The 20,553-nt window shown below is 31.9% G+C and overlaps 2 protein-coding genes across 2 annotated transcripts in view; both read left to right on the plus strand.

Annotated features, from left to right (window-relative positions):
- Positions 1–1,965: 1,965 nt before the first annotated feature.
- Positions 1,966–20,553, plus strand: part of Cralbp (Cellular retinaldehyde binding protein) — a 28,269-nt gene continuing 9,681 nt past the window's right edge. Inside the window, exons 1-2 of the mRNA XM_085205482.1 lie at positions 1,966–2,066; positions 20,125–20,348. Of these exons, the coding sequence (XP_085061608.1) occupies positions 20,135–20,348 (214 nt within the window). The 5' untranslated portion in view covers positions 1,966–2,066; positions 20,125–20,134. The remainder of the gene's footprint in view (positions 2,067–20,124; positions 20,349–20,553) is intronic.
- LOC146527293 (otoancorin-like) lies at positions 11,061–11,924 on the plus strand. Its single transcript, XM_085206018.1, has one exon. The coding sequence runs from the start codon at positions 11,061–11,063 to the stop codon at positions 11,763–11,765; it is 705 nt and encodes a 234-aa protein (XP_085062144.1). The 3' UTR covers positions 11,766–11,924.

The following is a 20,553-nucleotide window of genomic DNA, read 5'->3' on the forward strand; positions in this document are numbered from 1 at the left end:
TTTTGGAGGCTTTGCGTGTTGAGTGGCAGAACTTAACGCCGCGCTTTTCGATACCAGAGCGAAGAAATGGAAATATAAACGTAAATAAATATTCCACTTCCTCGAGTAGGGATCGAACCCACAACCTTCGCGTTACAATCACACCCTTGTGCCACTGCGCCAAGACGGCCTCAATAATAAAATATATAAAATAATTAGATATATAAAAACCTTATGTAAATTATTAAAATCTAAAAATAACAAACATAAAACGGTCAAGGTAATTTTTATAATCTATATGAATAAAAATCTGAAATTATAATTGCATACAGTGGCCTCAGTATGGAGAAAAAATGGTCCATATAAGTAAACATTGGTTCGAGAACTTTCTTTGACTTTTGAGCTTAAGAATATACTTAAGAATATATATATTTATCACCAAAAGCTATATATAGTTATAGTAGACAAAGATATAACGTTAACTATATTTAAGTATATATTTTTAGATATCACTATATTATTAGAGGCCGTCGTGCTGCAATGGGATTATCTTTATTTTCCCGCTCTGGTAGACGAATCACGGTGTTGAGTTCCGCTACATTACACGCAATGTCTCGAAAATTTGCATTCGGAAGGAAAAGATGCTCTTACCTAAAGTTAATTTTTAGATTGACTTTAGCCGAAATGGCAAATTCCAGTATATTTATTTTTACAAGTGCCATAACAATTTAAAATATCCATTTTAGTGCCTTAAAATTTCTTGATGCGTGTTGAGTGGCAGAACTCAACGCCGCGCTTTGCCTCGACACCAGATCGAATATTGATACCACCTTAAAATAAACTAAATAATTTTACTATTAAGTAATTTTCCTTTATTCAATCGTAACTGCCTGTTAAGACTACTGTACTATATCTTCTGAGTTCAACCGGAAAAGCGTCCACGTCTCACTAACGTTATTTTGTATCCATACCTATATTATAAATTCGAAAGTAACTCTGTCTGTCTGTCTGTCTGTCTTTTACGCAATCAGGGCCAAACTGCTAATTTAATTGTGACAAAATACTCATATAGAGATACTTGAGGGTCTCGGGATGAACATAGGATACTTTTTTTTCTCATATTTGTAATATTTTCGATATATACCCATATATTAAAATACTTATTAATTGCACATGCACAATTGACATGCAATTTATACCGCCATGTTATCAACAACCGTCGCGTTGCTAAGCAACGATTTGAAAAGTTTGTTGTTATAAAACGTCACCCAAAATGAGTTTGCTTAACGCATCTCTCTATTGAAAACTGGAAATAATTTCATAAATATATTCATATAGTTTCAGCGGGCATAGCCGCGTTCGGGTTCACTAGTATCTAATATATATAGAAATATATCGAAATATTTAGTTAAATTTATATTTCCATTTCTTGGCTCTGGTGTCGAGCCATGGGCGGCGTTGAGTTTTGCAACACAACAACAATGAAATTAATGAATAATGCCTCTAGGATTCGGCAGAGAGTGGGGAACGGAGTGTCTTAACAGTAGGTTTCCTCTGCCTACCGTGCCGTGTGCGGGATACAGTGTGAAGCTGATTTATTTATTTATTTTAATTATAACAATAATTTTTAATTTACAATATATTTTGACAGTTTCAATTTCGAAATTTGGGGCCAGTGACTGTAAACGTGACAGGCAGATAGGTAGTGGGATCGATTCTAACTATAGGATAACTTCAGGGAATGAAATATTTAATTTCTTCGCTCTAGTTTCGAGGCTAAACGCCGCGTTGATTTCCGCCACGACAAGCAATGTCTCCAGAATTCGGCTTTAGATCGGAGGCGGAGTGTTTTAACACGTTCCCTCTCTCTACCCTGCAACTTGCGGGAAACAGCGTGAAGCTGAAAAAAAATGCTATATCACGCTATACGCTATACATGATTAATGCGATTATATTGTTGCTTCATTCGATATTGCATTGCGTTACAGATAGAAGACGCGAGCGCGGCCGCTGTTGATCCATTGCTAGGTTGTACGCCGTTGAGTGAACTGCCTTTTTTTTGGATATACTTGCGTCAATTTTTATTTGTGAGTATTTTTTTTATTTTCTCTATTATAATATTAGTTATAATATATACTTTTTTAGATGAGGAGAGAATATGTTATGAATTTTTTTTTATTGTTATGTTGTATGTGCTAGCGCTTGCTTTTTAAATATAAATTTACATTTAAGAAAAAAAAACCTATACTTTTTTTTATATATATTTTTTATTTATTTTCGTTTTGTTCTGCTTTATTTCCTAAAAATATGAGTACTACTACAATTTCGTATTTACGAACAATTTTTTTGTATGTTTTGAAAATAATTAACATACATAACATACACAGACGCAAATAATATAAATAATTTTATTTTCTTAAGTTTATAAAAAAAAGTTAAAATAATTTATGACAAAACCATAAGAATGAATAATACAAACTACATTTTCATATAATTTTAGATATTCTTTTCTTTATATTTTTCTTATAAACAAAATCTTTACTTTTTGTTTATAAGAATATAACCTAATATAAAATATTGCTTGTCTGAAACAACAAATTGTTTTATTCCAGTGTACATATTTACTTTTACAATACTATTTACTGAACTATATATAAACATATCTCACTAATTTTCGTTCCAATTCACTTGACTGGTATTTACTTGAGTATTCTACGAATACTATAAATTACTGAACGATTTTAGATGAAATTTTACAATAATATAGCTTATGTATCAGAATAACACACAGGCTACAATTTATTAAAGATATACTATAAATTGGTTATAACATAACAATAAGTTTAAGCGAGCAAAGCCGCGTGTGGGTCGTCGGTCTTTCATATGTATTACACTTTTTTTATTTTTAACTCTCATATAAAAATAATACGAACACAATTATAAAGGTACCTACTTAAGTATGTACTTCATCATAATAAATAAATTAATAATAATAAATTCTTCGTTTTGGCACCAAGGGAATATCCCGGGGTATGAGTTCCACCACTCAACACGCAATGCCTCGAAAACTTCGGCGGAAGGTGGGGAACGTACTTTAACACTAGGTTCCTTTGCCTATCCTGTCACATGCGTGATATGGCATGATTACAAAAAAATATTTAAATATTATATATGACAAAATTTGACGTCCATTTCTCGTTCTTTTCTAATGTAGCCGCAAAACCCTAAAACTGATTCCGCAAGACCGTTACGAAAATGTCTTAATATTTCATTACATAACTAAACTAAAATGTTGATGTGATGATAACTAGCGGCCCACATACACTGATGACTTCGCCGACATTGTTCCACTTCGAACTTGAAATATTTATGTAGGTTACATTACATTACTTTTTATTCTTCTAAATATATTTAGAATACGTTCACATTACGTCTTTAAGTTGTTTTTTTTATCTGTGCCTTTATTCATTGGATTGTTGTCTATGAATTTAGTTTTTTTTTCACAGGTTGTCAATTAACGTTCACAATTATATTGTCTAGGGGACGTCAAATGTAATTGACTTGTCGTCAAAAGCCTCTGTTCTTGATTTCGAGAATATTTTCTTTCTTAGTTATTCTTTAGTTTCATTATGAAATATAAAACTATAGCATAAACAAACTACTAGCTTTAAATCTTTATAACGTTACTAGAAGCTTTTGAAATGTGATAAAAATTTTGAGGTTTTTGTGATAGGACTAAGGGTTTCTAATTATGTTTACTTCTAAATTTATTTTTTATTTCAAATTGTATAGTCTATAATTCACCCACTTCAACAGAGAATAGAAATCCAACATTTTTTTTATTATTACATATATTATTCCAAAGTTTTTTTAATAAATCATTTTAGTATTTTACATAATAAATTGAAAGTGCTTTGATATTTTTGTTTGAGCTTCATGAACCAAAATCTAATTTTAGCATATAGTGCTTGGGCTTGGGGTATATATCGTTTTTTTCTTGTTATTATATTTTAATTCTTTTTCTCACGAATGTCATATAAACAGGCACAAGCGACGGTTATAGTAATTTCAAAAGGGCAAGTACTACGGAAATATCAAGCATATAAATGTCAACTGGCACAATTTGTTTTAGTTTTATTTTAAACTGTAGCACTTATTGAGGTATTTAAAATCTTTTGTTACGAGCATAACACATGTAGAAAAATATAAAATAGATACCTTTTCAATATTTACCTATAAAGGTTTTATTTTTAAACAATAATAAAAATATTTTGAATGTAGAGGCCGTTGTGGCGTAATGGCACAAGCGCGAGACTATAAGCGTGACGAATAATCGTTCAAAAAAACCCATAAGGGTTATGTGCGGTTTCGTTGGAACTTCCTTCCACGAGCCATGGAACCGCAGCAGTGTTTCCAGGTCGATATGACATGAGCACCTTCAAAAAGCCCGTCTATTCCAACCTTAAAAACCGGCAAACCACCTGTAGCTCTGGTGTTGCACGAGGTGGTGGGTGGCGGAGATCACTTACCATCAGGTGGCCCCAAACTCTTTGTTTGCCTTATTCTTTTCCATAAAAAAAATCCAACTCAGGCAAGTGAATCTTTATCTATTATTGTTTTCATTTCATATCTCTAGTAACAAGTCACTCAAGACGCAATGCCTATAAAATTCGGCGGAAAGTGGAGAACGGTATGTCACAACACCAGGTTTCCTCTGCCTGCTACAGGCGTGATACAGCGTGAAGTTGAAAAAAAGAATTGAATATAAAATGTAACTTTAAGTAATAATATTTTACGGCGTTGCGAATATTTTCCATTTCCTATGCAGTAATATTTGCAGTGGTCACAAGGACATCGCCCGAGGGTGGCCTTTGAGCTGCCTGCGCTCTCCCTCACATATTTGTTAAGTTTATGTTTATTAAATTTACTTTGTGACTGGAAAAGTAATTTTACAGAAAATGACAAGTTACAAAATTTATATTGAAAACGCACTTTTATTCTACATAACGTCTGTTTTTGTTGGTCTGAGGTTGCCTTTTGAAAGAAACTAAATCTTCTTATATTTACCTACTTTCAATCTAAAATTAAAATATTTAAATGAGATATATGCAAAATGAATGAATATAGTAACTATTTGAATAGAAAGTAAATATTGAAAGGGCTTATTACAGTTACAATTTTAAGTTGAACATGCAGAATGCCATTAATTTATGAAACCGATCGAAGATACAAAAATATTTGGATGTTTCTTTTTTTTCTATTCATTGTAGTTAGGTTAGATTGTATTGATAGTCCGGATAATCGCGAATCTGTATAACTGAGATCCGGATAATCGAGTTTCTAATGTATTTTATTTCCACCTGCCGCCAATCGATCGAGCGTCCCAAGTGACACAGCACATCGTCTTACTGTAAGCGCGGTGGTTGTAGGTTTTATTTCTGAGAAGTTAGTTTTTTCTTTTTAACGCTTAATGTCTTGAATATTGCATGGAAAGTAGAAAACGAAAACGTAACGTGAACGTAACATCGTAACTCGAGGTTCCCTCTGTTTACTGCAAGATACAGCGAGAACAAAATGTACGTATCCACATTAATTATACGAATGAATCGAGTTTAAAAAGTAACAAAAAAATATTCAAATTTATATTGGTAATATCGATTAACATTAATGAATTGTGAAATATCGATACTATTTTTTGTATTGGGTTTTTTTTTTTAAATAATATCTGAAAATATTATAACCGAGTAAACACGTCGTGCGCATCATTTTATTTGTTGAAGTATTTTTATATAGAGGAATTTCCTTCTGGCCAGGGTCACCTGGCTAACCGGTTATTATGACATTAAAAAAATATTTATCTTACATTTTAGAAGTATAGTGTTACTTACGAAAATTTGTGTTTATTTTTTTAAGACAATTTGTATTAATAGACCAAAAGTTAAATTTCGACTGAATTAAATTTAAAGGCATAGCGTATAATAAAATAGTCCTAAAAAATCCCAAAATTACAAGTAATTAAGAATAATATAATTCCTTTATAATAAATACCGCTATAATTATTGATAAGGTTGTAAAAACTCTAACACTTGTATATTGAAGTACATTAAATATTTCACCATTGTATTAAGATGTGGTATTAATATTTTCGAATTTTCATTATTCTGTCGATTTTCTATATTTATACTGATATAATTTATCAGTGATATATATTTTTGTAAGCTAAGATGTTTATTGAATGGTCGGTTCGATCTTTGCTCGGTGGACTGTAGGCATATATTTAATAATATTTATATTTTCAGTTCTTTGCCTTGAAATACTCCGCCGTCGAACACGCTTTTGTACAAAATGATAAAAAGAAAATAAAACTTTTCACATATTAAATTTGCATCCTTTAAAAAAGATATTGACAGTTCTTATAAATAACAAATTTAAAAATAACCTTTAAAACAGCCAAGAGTATCGAACCTTTGACCATGGTCGATATATAATTTAATGAATAAGTTTTTCGCTGCGTTAATAACGTTTAATTTATTTATTAAAACTAAAACAAATTTTAATATAGAACTAGAATTTCAATTACAAAGTACACGTGCAATATGAGTTAATCCTAAATTACATTTCAGTCTTTTGTGAGCTTCGTTGTTAATTAATTTGTTGAATTTGTAATAGAAATATATGTGATTATTATAAGAAAAATGTCTAAGAAAATAGCACAAGAGTAATTTTTAAAATTAAAAAAAAATCGGTCACGTGCGAGTCGGACTCTCCTATCGAGGGTTCCGTACCAATTGTAAGTCAACGGGAAGTATAACTTATAAAAGTTGACAAACCTAATCGTTACTAACTTTGTGATCTTTTGCTTTTGAGAGAGAGAGAGAGAGAGAGAGAGAGGGAGAGAAGCTTTATAATAGCGATTCATCCTAAAGCCTGATTGTAAAATTTCATATGATAACATACATTATTGATTTCGTATTGCTATAGTTATTTGAGAATATATACATTTTTTCATTTAGTAAAACTTTATACGAAGACAAACTAAAGCAAATATAATTTTATCAATTTTTTTTTCATTTACACTCTCTTATACGAACAATTAATAAATTCAGTTAAGTGTGTGACCCGAGCGACAGATAAAGCATAAATAAATTCTTCCTAACATGACACACGATTTTCACATTATTTTTTTATAATACTTAAAATAAAATTATATTCGTCAGTAATAAAAAAAAACATTCATTGGAACAAACTGCGATCAAGTGCGGAATTCTAATTATTTGATCGCTGAACCATTACGGTCATTTACACAATTGCTTTACCTGTCAATATCTAAAATTCGCTCAAGGCGCCGATAAAATTGTAACATTTGTCGGATGTTACATATTCTAGAATATCCTTTACATTTTTTAATATACAGGCATTAAGTGTTTTCATATTTCCTGAATACCTTTCATTAAAAATGTTTTATAGTTTAATTAACTTTAGTTTCTCAGGAAATCTATGAATATTATTAAGAATCAAAAATACCAAATTAAAATTCTATGAATTCTTCTATCATAGACAAAATTAAAAATAGTAACAACCGGGAGATGTACATATGTCTCCCGCATTATGTGAGGTAGAGACAGTTAAGGTCCCATCGTCCGACTGTTAACGTGATGGCTGTAGCTTCGATTTCCACTCAGAGTGAGTGAGTGAACTCAATATAGAGAATCATATAGAAGGTGATTGCGGGACAGTTGTAAGTTCAATTCCCACTCGGGGGAATAAAATATTTAATATTTTCATTTCATTGCTTTGGTAACGAGGCTAAACGCGGTGTTGAGTTCGCCAGTGTAGGCGGAAAGTAGGGGAACGGAAGTGTCTTCTTAGGTTCCCAGTTTGCGGGAAACAGCTTGGGGATGTAAAAAAAACAATATATAGAATTAGGGAGAAGAGGGGACTCGCTCTCTGTCTTAACTACTGCAAAAAAGTGGCATTTTAATAATCATACAACAGTATGTTATTAAATAATTAACCAATACAAAGTTTTAGACAAATTAAAGTAATTTTCCGATCGCGCTTACAAATAAAAAACTAATTGTTACATTTGCAATAATAACATGATTGATAAAGGTGCTCGTTACTATTAATTAAAATAATTTTAATTAAATTAATTTTAATTCTAAAAAAAGTTTATTTTTTATTATTATAACGTAGTTTCAAAAATTTTTCTTAAACTTCACACTGTATCCCGCATACAGCAGGGTAGGCAGAGGGAACCTAGTGTTAAAACACTCTATTCCCCACTTTCAGCCGAATTCTGGAGGCATTGCGGGTTGAGTGGCAGAACTCAACGCGCTTTACCTCGACACCAGAGCGAAGAAATGGAAATAAAAACGTAAATAAATATTTCACTTCCTCGAGTGGGGATCGAATCCCCAACCCTCGCGTTGCAGTCACATCCTTGGGCCGCTGCGCCACGACGGCCTTTTAATAGAAAAATATAATCACATTTTTATTTGATAATATTTAAAAAAAAATCGGTATATTTTATTATTGTAATATTGCCATTTTTAGAAATTGTCTTTCATAGGATAAACAGTTGGCACAAAAATTCTTCTCATGTTATTGTTTCACTCTAGTAAAACTAAATACCTTAGTACGTACATTAAAAAATAGTACGACGTTGACTTAGTAACTCGGCAAATAGTGGGAAGCGGAAGTGTCTTAAAGGGGAGCGGACAGATTAATAGTAGGTTCCCAGGTTCCCTCTGACTATTATGAAGATGCAGAGTGAAATATCTTAGTATTAAACTCAACGTCGCGATTTACCTCTAGGTACACTAGAGCGAGCAAATGAAAATATTACATATTTCATTCCCCCGAGTGGGGAATATTTTAAAAATTAGATCAATTTCAGTACAAAATATTTTAAAACTATGCAATCTCCAAATTGTTTTTATCGGAAAAATACCCGTTATGGCGCATGGAAATTACCGCTACTATTGATTCTGTTTGTGAGCGTTTGTGATTGACGACGATGGATACAAAATTGAAAACTTTCTTTATAAATAAAAAAACTTGATTATTTTGCATAGTTATTTTCTTAACATTTGTAATAAATTCATATAAAATTTATTAACGTTAATGAACATTTAGACTTTTTAGAAAACATCGATTCTCAATTTTTGTAAATACATTTCAGAAAAATATATTTTTGGTTTTATTTTATAAATATAATATGTTTACAAGATCACTGAAAGAAAAATGTTATTTAAGGTGCTTGCGTTATATTTCTTATGCTGTGACATGCACATATTCTCCTCCTGAATTCGACGGAAAGTGGAGGCGGAGTGTCTTACTAATAGGTTCTCTCTGCTTACCCTGTTGTACGCGGGATACAGCGTGAAGCTGATTTAATTTTAATTTAACAATATCCCTTAATAAATTCGTAAATATTTGATTTATATAAAATTTTAATATAGAAAGAAGAAAAGTTATTTACAAAGCAATACGAATCTCTAACATGCAGTTTATCATTCTACATATAAGGGGCAATCTCAATGATCTAGAATTGATGTACTGCGAGTGCAAAGCTTCAGCTTTCAAAGGATTTAAATTTCCAATGGCAGTAGTCCCAGGAATTACAGAGAGGCACGTTCACTCCGACCACTCAGGAGACCTCTCTTTGTATTGAACGACCTTGTAGTGATAGCTCTACGTTTAAATTTTAAACTGGGCACTAGCTAGCCATATTGAATCAGATGCGAATCATACGGATGATCTATTTGTTTACAACGTTTAAAACTTGTATTTTATATTCTTTGATAGGTATAGGCCATTGAGGCCAGTAGTGGCGCGGGGCCACAAGCGTGTGACTGTATAAGCGACTGGTTGTGGGTTCGATTCACATTTGAGGAAATTAAATTTTACATATTTTTATTTCTTCGCTCTGGTGTCGAGGCCAAGCGCGGCACTTGTGCTGAATACAGCGTAAAAACACAAAAAACATACATGATATCTATGTTTTCTATAGACAATATTGATTTTCTAATGACTTGACGTAATAAAATAATATAACATTAAGAAAATAATAAACTTAATGATACATTCAGCTATTAAAGTAATTGTGTGTGATGAACTAAGTTTTTATGCTCAGAATTTAATTTCATAGAGTAAATTATTCCTATTTTTTTACCTTGTGCTGTAATAGCAGATGACAAAACAAGGTTATAGTTGCTTCTAGAAAACATAAGCTTGTACGAACACAATACGTCGATGCTATATTAAGTTATTAATATGATATTATAGCGGGGAGATTGACTGTTTACCCGACTGTGCGACACAAACGAAGGTAATGTGTTTATGAGTGTACGTATGTATGTAACTATATATGTAAATTTAACTGAGCGATTGATTGAAGAAAAGGTCCAAATTGTTAATCCTAATGAACTATTGCGTTTGGTCTTTTTAGTTTTAACCTCATCAGGGTTTTTATTTTTTTTTGTATCTACTGTATAATACTTGTGAATATTGATTTTTAAAACGTGTTTTGAAGTTTATTATCATATAGTCTCTAATTGGTATTATGTTAAAGTAAATTGTCATAATAACTCAGTTTCAAATGAAACTACTGGCGTAGTATCGAAGCACAGTTTGTTTACGGCTGCCTGCGCGCGATAATTGCTGGCCTGGACCAATTTTATTTTTTAAAATTAATAAATATTTTCATTAAATCTCATGTATAGAGTTAAAAGAATTATTATTTGAAATTTAGCAACGGGTTCACGTCTGATTGTAAGGGTGGTGGTTGTGGATTCGATTCCTCGAAAATTAGGCAGAAATTAGGGAAAAAATCGGAGTCCTTCTCTGTTATATACTCCCGTAGAAAAAAAATGTTTAGAGTTTAAATCATTACAATATATTAAAATATTATGAACACATCCTTAGTTCGTGACATTTAGAATGTTGATTGAAATATACATGAAAAATGAGTTATACCTTAAGTTCTTATTACTTTCTGTCAAACTGCTCGCTCATATCAGTAATCGCTTTAAAGGATGACTTCGAATGTCTTCTCGACACTTATTTTGCTCATCATCATGGGAACTGCTAGCAGCCTAACATGTAACGAGATCTTACTAACTGATGTAAATAAGATCAAGCTGTATGAATTACAGTCTCTATCACCTCAAGATGTTTTGGATTGCTTATCACATTTGGCTAAAAACAAAATTACATCATCAGAAGCGACATTTATTTGGAAATCTATAATAAATTTCTATTCTGGAATACCTAACATACCAGAAGACACCCTAGCTATGCTCCACTGGGTGACTATTGCGATACAGCCAGAAGATTATGATAATATGACTCTAGGTACACTCGAAGTTATAACTAATTTTGGGTATGACTATGGTCTGAGTAATGAACAGCTTCTAGCCATAGCCGATCGTGTCCGTTCAGATTTCGGGGCGAAACAACCAGAGGATTTTACGAGCTATGATTTGATTGCTCTCAGACAAATTCTATGCACCTTAAATAAAAGTGAAGTAGAAGGTATTCATCCCAAGGCGTATAAAGAAGCTTCGTTAGTAATTGGAATGTTGAAGAACTGTAATTTCGATGTACTCCAAGGTTTCGCCAATTTGGCCATTCAAAAAGATGCTTTTGGGTCGCCCGATACTTGGACTCAGAGTACGGTGCAGACATTAGGGGTCGTGGCCGCACATTTACCAGAAGTAATAGCCAAGAAACTGAAGAAAAAACTTGGAAATTATATTTTAAAAGGTTTACCAAAAAAATGATTAGTAGACTGCTTTAGTCAAAGAAACGATGTCGCATTATGTTTATTATATAACCTTCGTTATTAGAATAGAGTAACCATGTGTAATGACACGAAACACTGCCCTTGGAAAAAACCTACTAGATATGATAATTTTGTTATTGTATTAAATAAGGTTGCAATGGATCAATTACTAGTTACACCTATATTTATTATATTATATGGTGTTGATTGGATATAATTCATACACAAGTAAGATATTATTCACAATAAACAGACAAACATATATATATGTAAAAAATAAAATAAATTTTAATGTAAGGCTTTGGAACAGAGACAATCTGTGTTTCATTTATCATTCAATCTCGTGACCTCTGCGTGGCTGTTGACCACTTGAAATGTACCAATTACTATAATGTTCCAAATAACTTTCATATATAATGTCTTTTAAAGTTTTTTTTAATGCACCTTGCGTGTTGATACATTCCGTTTTCCTTGCTTATAACAGACATTTATTTAGATATAACATCACATCATGTTTGTATAATAATAAATATCACGAATTTCTAAAATTCAAATATTTTGTGTGAAAATAATAAAAAAATACAACATTCCAATACTGCACACTATTCAAGAACCTACGTTTTTGAGTAGTTCACCTTCAGATCATCGAAGTCAAAAGGTGTAATTAATCGATACCTACTACAGCTATAATTAATATCGATAATACAGTAAATGTCAGACATTATATAATATTCTACGAAATCGGCCCTCGGTACTTCGTGATTTATAACCCGGTTCTAAAAGTTTCAAAATCACCATCCTAACCTTCGCCTATAGGCAATTAAATTTTTCACAATATCTTGGTCGGTGTTAATATGAGCACGTTTGTTTCTTAACAGTCGTTTTACCTATACGATTTACTTCTGAAGCAATACTTGTTCCTACGTAGAAAAAAATATATAATATCGATTAATTATTATAACTGTATAAAATACACACCAAAATGCACATTGCATTGCCATGCAGCCTACCGGCAGGATACACAATGGCCTCAAATTCAAATTCAAATTTAAAATATTCTTTATTCAAATAAACTTATAATATGCACTTATGAATCGTCGAATGAGTATATAAACAAAAAGCTACCACCGGTTCGGAAGGCAGTTCTGCTGAGAAAAGCCGGCAAGAAACTCAACAGTTGCTCTCAAAAACAATATAAAGCTCATTGCGTGCTTGAAACGAGCGTGTTCTTCAAAATTTGCTTTCGATTAGCATGATTTTTAAGACTTCGATATATTCCAAGAAATTCTCTGTCAGTGGTAACAGAAACATGAATAAACCGGGCTCTGTGGCCTTCTCAAATAAAATCATCAATTTGATTGCCATACAATGTATCTCAAAAGTTTTATCAAGAAAGAAAGTAATAAGGAATAAGGCATAGGCACTCATTGCTCCGAAATAATATAACAAGTTTTAGACTTTTTTCGTCACCCTAGAGAGACATTTTTTAGTGATTTTTGAGAGATGGTGAGCACTTCTGCGAGCCTCTGATCTATATTAGCATCCTAAGTAAGCAAACGTGTTCACATGCTCTCAAAACACGCCCCCTTTCCCCCCGCGCTGCAGGTAGCGTGTTTAAAATTGAAATAGCGAAACCTGTCGATTTTTGAGCAAGCTCAAGAATTAGCAATGATTTGACACACATGCTTAATAATAGCATGTTTTCTTGCTAGTGTAACTGGACTGTAGCAATAATGTCGATTATGGTAGCTAAATAAAATGATAGTAAAATAAACATATACGGACATGTCCGTTTTACGTAAGTAGTATTAAAAGTGTATAAAAACATAATATTATTATTACAAATATCAAAGTTTGACGCAACCCATTCTTTACTTAATTCGCTAACGTATTTGGCGTGGACTCGTGAATTGTAAACTATGCATATTTTATAACTCTATTGATAATTAAAATGCGATATTTCACGAGATTTCCTTGTTTATATTTATATTGATTTAGAATTTATGTATGTTCCGTATAGATTTTCTAGTAATAATAAATGGATATTTAATCTTTATTTGTTATGGTGGATTTGTTATTATTGTATATTATTTTTTTTATTTTCACGCTGTATCTCATACGAAAGACGTATATAAAATTTCAATATTTTATCAAAACGTAGCGTTAAGTTATACTAATACGTTATACTTATAAAAACAAAGTCCAACGTCTCGAATTCGTGCAGAAAGCAGAGTTCGATTTTCCTAACACTACGAGTAGGTTCTCTACTTTTCTCACAGGTTAAAAGAGTCTGTCTGCTTTATAAAAAAAATACGGATTATATATTTTGTATCGATAATTATATATTTCATACATATTTGCAAGGTATTAACTTACTTAAATTTCTATAAATGATAATATATAAAGCCTTAAACTTGTGAGTGAGTATATTTTCTATCATTACAAAATGTATTTAATACTACTTCATTCTTCTTTATTGCGATTCATAAAAATAAATAATAAATATAGTTAATTTTAATTAGACAATATAGATACTCAAAAGCATATCTCTAAATTAATATATAGCATATATATTAATGTATAGGCTTTACTACGTAAGAGAGTTATTTAAAAATTCTAGTTCTTAACGCACGACAAACTTACGTAGGTTGTGCCGCCTTGAAGTTAGGTTTTCTGAACTTTACACTGTCCATTTGGAGAGAAAATGATTAAAAGTAAGAAAAGATGTTTCAATCAAATCTGAGCAGTGTACAGCTAACTTCAGGGCGGCCACGACTGGTTGGTCGTACTGTAATAGCTTATCTTACTTCATTTCGTTCATTGTGAGCAAGTTGTATTAATTGAAAAAAACTTTTTTTTATGATCATCATCATTTTTTTAATGATATATCAGATTTTTACGTGATTTATTTAAATAAAAGTAAAATAAAAAAGGAAGCGACTAAGATAATCCTGAATTAAATTTGAAACTATATCCACTAAAACACTTAAGAATTGCGCATCGACAACGATGACAACATCAAAATTAAATTTCTAGAACACTATCTCATTTCCTAGCAAATTTCATCTACGAGAACCGATAGTTAGACGAAATTGTGGTACAACTAACCTTTTATAGGAACGTGATCTAATATTATCTACAGTAAATTATAGTATAGGCCCTAATTATATTATGTAACGTCGTACATTATGAAAGATTTTTATGTAACTTACTTTAGAAGTTGGACAAGTTTTGGATGCGTGGGAGTTAAAAAGGTTAGTACTGTATTTACTAACGTTATTACTGACACGCTATTGTTTAAGTGTACTGAAGCAAGGCATTAATTATTGTATCTCTATGTGTTTGTATTGTCTAATATGAATCGGAATAGTTGCAGCGGCACAAGGGTGTGACTGTAACGCGACGGTTGTAGGTTCGATCCCCACTCGAGGAAGTGAAATATTTATTTATGTTTATATTTCAGCTCAGCTCGTAATGACTCTATTCGGCGGAAAGAGGGGAACGGAGTGTCTTAACACTAGGTTCCTTTTGCCTACTCTGCTGTGTGCGGGATACAGCGTGAAGCTGATTTTATTTAAATTTTTAAACAAATATGTATTTTTTAAAGAATTTTGATTTTCGCTATTATTATACATTCTAAATAAAAGTCTAATCAGATTTTTCGCGTATATATAGGTTATATATTTTTTGGAAACCAGACGTTTAGAACTTTTTGCAGTAGTCTATAGTCACGGGTAATATAATTCAAGCAAGGTAGGCAGAAATACTTACTCCTGACATCCTGACTTCGTTGTCCACACTCCGCTCACAAGACATAGCGTTTTAAATGGAAGTACTAACCTACGTACTTTGGCTCACCAGAGCAGAGAAATGAAAACACACAATTAATTTCCCCATTTTCATTTGCTCATTTCCCCATTCAAAAATGAGGAACTACCATTAATAGCCAGATGTTATTTCCTCAATTGAGGGCCTCAATTTGTATGATTATTAGTATTGATGGTATTTCTATTTATTATTGAGAAATAAAACATTACAAGCGGAATATACGAACACGTAATTAAAATGACTACCATAATCAAATATACTACGAAATTAGTAAACTAAAGTAAATCAGGTCAAATTTCATACATTAGCCTTGCACTACCTACTCCGGTCAGATTTGTACGATTACATATTATTCTAATCTAATAATCTAAAACATTACGTTAGGTTACTTTAGTTTTGTAATATTTTATTGGTAACGCCAACGATACGCAGAAATGGGGCCGTCTATGTAAACTATGGTTGCAGTGTCGATTCTAACTCGTGGGAATCCTTATTTTAATTTCCATGCTCTGGTTATACAGACACACATACAAAAAAGCTTAAGCCTCGCGCGAGCTTTTCTTGTTTTTTACATCATCATCATCAGACGATGATGATGAAAAGTACATACCTATACTTAAAAAATACTACTTCCTTTTATACAATTTGAATAATTTAATGATTCAATTCTTCATAATTAATTCCTAGACTTTAAGTATATATAGCACAACCACTTTGAAAGGAAAGTTCTCCATAGTACCTTAAGCCATTATGCTTATGCACCTCAAAGACAAGACGGTGGTTCAGGAAGCTTATCTAAGCGACTTGCTGCTCGTAGTTGTAAATTTGTTAGTAAGCTATACTTGACTCGTTGTACAAAGTGGAGCTTAACTATATGTAGAAACGGTACCAACTAAATATATTGCGAAGTTATAATAGGTTTTACATTTTTGTTTTTTTTTTAAATAAATAAAATATAAATTGTGCTGTTTTTGTTATAGTGATAGGTAGAAATTAATTAAATAAGACATAAAGATCAATTTATAAAGTAAATCCGCACATTTTCCTAGTCGAAGTTCCAAATGGTTTATTGCCTACGCCATTTCTTCCACTCGACAGGAAGGTGAGGAACTATCACTACTTATTTTTATTTATTTAATATGTAAATAAAAAAATATATATAATGATACAATTATTAAGCTATCCTAGCGAAACAGCACAGTGTCTGTAATCATGACGGTTTTGGGTTCACTTAAAAGGATGAGTGATTTTAATTTCTTCGCTCAAAGAACACAAAGCGCGAGGTAGAGTTAAGCCTCTCAACATACACTGTCTCAAAAGTCGGAAAGAAAGTAGAGAACGAAGTGTCTTATCACTAATTTTCCTTCTCCTGGAATACAGTGTAAAGCTAATCAAAAAAGAATATTTTAATTGTTATTATGTGCAAATTAACCTATGTATATGATAATTTACGCTGACGTTAATTTCAATCATCAAATTAATATACATCCATATTTGTATCGAATCAGGATATTACTGAAAGCGTCCGGAAATAGAACGAGGTGAACCAGTTTTCAATTTTACTATACATTTTTAAATTAAATGTTTACTTTTGCGGACTTTTTTCTGCGAAATTAATTACTTTTTCTCGAAAAAGGACGATTGTGACGCAATTGGATCGATATTGTTTTATTATTTTGATGTCGAGGCCTTATAAAAGTTTAAAGTAATACCATATACAATAACGTTAAGTAATGTGAAAAAAACAACATGAAAATAGTAATATTTATAAAGTATATAAATATTAAACGTCTATCTTAAAATAAATTGTACGTATACGTAAGAGTTAAGGTGAAGGGGACTAAAATGTTTTGTTCAATGTGAACAGCAGCATTCGCCTTGCTTAGGTGTCAGCTTTGAAGGTGTTCAGGCTACGATAGGTTTCATGTAAACGCAATACATTTCTAACAAATACATTTCAAATAGTTTAAATAGATTGAACGTTTAAGAAATACTCTAGAAAAAAGAAATTCCCACCATTTAACAAAATTGAAAATTTCTCCAAATTTAGTGATGACGAATTTTTAAGGGAAGCAGTATGAAAATGGCCATAAATTACACGCAATTATAGGTTGTGGGCGTTCACCTTAGAACTAAATGCGTTAAACACTTCGTCATTGATATGTTCATTTGCTATCGTAATGTTAGCGTAGTGTCATTCATTGTTTCATCTAGCAATGTACATGTTATTAATTTGATATTTAAGTTTTTGAAAAAATCTTTATTTAAACTCAAATAATCAAATATAATCTATTTGATTGTTTAAATTGTTAAGCTATATTCCGCATATAGTATGATGAGCAGACGGCACCTAGTGTTAAGACACTCCATTCAACATTTTCCGTCGATTTTTCAAGGCATTGCACGTTGCGTACCAGAACGAAGAAATGAAAATATAATAACAGTTCTTTCCCCTGACTGGGAATCTAATTGACGACCATCTGAGCACTGAGCTAGGACGACCTCATTGTTTGTTAGTATTTTCTATAGCGTGTCAGATAGTTTTCTATAAAATTAACTTAATTAACACTGAAAAATTCCAAACTGGTGCATAAAATCTAATAAAAAAATGAAACGCACGATTCGATTTGAAAAATGCCCCGTGGGTTGATTGTTTAAAAGCTTTCTACTAAAAACCTATTTGTAGGTGTAGAGCATACGTACCTACGTCCTGAAAACTTTTGTTTACTGAAATATTTTGAATTCTATTGTCAGAAATTCCTGATTGTTTTAAAAACAATTCGTTAAAATGTTTATTTTTACTTTGATTATAACGTACGGAAAGTTAAAATATATGTATAAATTTTTTGCACATTTGAGTTCATTGACAATCTTTAGATTGCGCATTATATTATCTTTAATTCTTTGCCCGGGAGGACATAGTACGGTGTTGAGTCCCGCTCAACTGCCGTGCCTCCAGAATTCGACGGAAAATGGGGAAAGGAGTGTCTATACACTAGGTTCCTTTACTGCTGTAGGGTAAAACCGGGATAGATGCCGCAGTGAGATAGATGCCCCATTTTCAAAATACCTAACTTCCCGAACTCGCGACAAAAAAATAATTGTACAAGCAGGAGCCACAGTCTTCCCGCACCAAAGTTATTCACGGACATTCGTGCAATGAGGACGCGTTTAGCACATTTTAGTAAATATCTCCGCGGCGAAATTCGTGAACGCGTCAAAGATTTAAAGGTTAATATTTTGCGTTGTATAACTTTATAATTTGTAATCAATTACGCTATATTTTTTATTACGTCGATGTATTGGTTCATTAAGACTGTATCTAGGTGCTTATAGATTCTATTTTGTTTATAATTTACTAAAAAAATTCCTTGGCATCTATCCCTATCACAAAGGATAGTTGCCCTGATTTTTCGAGGTATAGGTGCCCTTAGGGGCATCTATCCCTTTATACTCAGTATATGGAGTTAGGTATATATTTTAAAATATTTTTTAAAGTATTTATTAAATTAGTATTTTTTAAACACAAGAAAGAGAAAGCAAAAACAATTGAAAACTAAGTTAGACTGTTTCATTAGAATGTTTAGAATGTTTTGAAAACTATAAAAATACGAAGTCGCAATCCGACTGGATTCAATGTGTAATGTGTCAGAACTGGCTACATGAAACCTGTACACTTTTCAGAAATTATTGCGCAAGATGTGGAAAAATAAAAACCCTATCTGGCTAAATTTTAATTAAATTGGAATAACGAATAATTATTATTTGAGATAATTAGAGAATTAGAATAGATGATTAGAATAGATAACTAAAAATTATATTTTGTTCTTTTTAATATAAAAATGTATAATTGTGCAATGTGGATGTTAGTATTTATGATATTATAATATTTTAATTTATAATATTAGTGTTTTACAAGAAAAAATATTAAGAATTGTAATTTTGTTGTAAAAATATGATAATGGATGTTGAAAGAATTAATATTTTAGTTACACAAATGTTTTAAAATTTTAATAATGGTTACCTATTTTTGTGATTATAAGATTTTAAAAAACACTATATACTTTTCATTATTATGATTATGTTTGTTGGAAACAAAATTGCTGTTTTAAAATTAGAATTATTTAACAATTGGTTTGGTTTTTTCATTTAATCGGTATAAAGTGCACCTTAGTGTTACCTTACTCTGCAGGCATCTATCCTCCCCAGCATTTTCATAGTGGGGCAACTATCCATATAGGTGGGCATCTATCCTCAAAATTAGTGTTTCACGAAAAGCTATTTTTTGCAAAATCTATATTTGATTTGTTAAAAAAAATATAAGTAATTCATCACAAAGGATTGAGCTAGCTAAATAAATAAAAATGATTCCTATAAAAAATATATTTCATCTAATTAGGTGGACATTTCAAAAAGTAGGGCATCTATCCCGGTTTTACCCTATGCATGATACAGGGTAAAGATGAAAAGAAAACATATTTTCAGTATTTTAACTAAATATTTGTATATTAGCAAATATTTGTCCACAGTTCTAATAAAATGACGACAGCCAGCGTTCTGCTCACCGTGAGCACGACGTGGTCAGCCAGCAGCGACGTGTGCGACAAGGAGGAGCGAGTGGGTCGCACCATCAGGAACGTGGCCGCCGTGGCCGCGAGGGAGCTCAGGGAGACACCGGCCACCCGAGACCAGGCCGTACGGATTATGAGGGATTGGATACAGAAGAACAGTGATATCAAGAATGTTAGACAAGGTATGCTTAGCGCTTTATCCCGCGTATAGTGGGGTAGGCTGAGGGAACCTAGTGTTAGGACTCTCAGTTCCCAACTTTAGCGGCCAATCCATCACTTCACCATAGTCGGGTAATTTTTACATACGTACATAGTGCTAGCACTACGTGTCACTAGTGACAGAGTTGTAGAATTTTAGTAGATTTTAAAAAACAACCTATATTCTTT

The sequence above is a fragment of the Heliconius melpomene genome, chromosome 21 (assembly GCF_056956725.1).
Source record: "Heliconius melpomene rosina isolate 202511_hmr_F chromosome 21, ASM5695672v1, whole genome shotgun sequence".
NCBI classification, from domain to species: Eukaryota; Metazoa; Arthropoda; class Insecta; order Lepidoptera; family Nymphalidae; genus Heliconius; species Heliconius melpomene.

Bases quoted from the DNA above. Each gene is read 5' to 3' on its own strand.
- LOC146527293 (XM_085206018.1), top strand. From the start codon at position 11,061: ATGGGAACTGCTAGCAGCCTAACATGTAACGAGATCTTACTAACTGAT.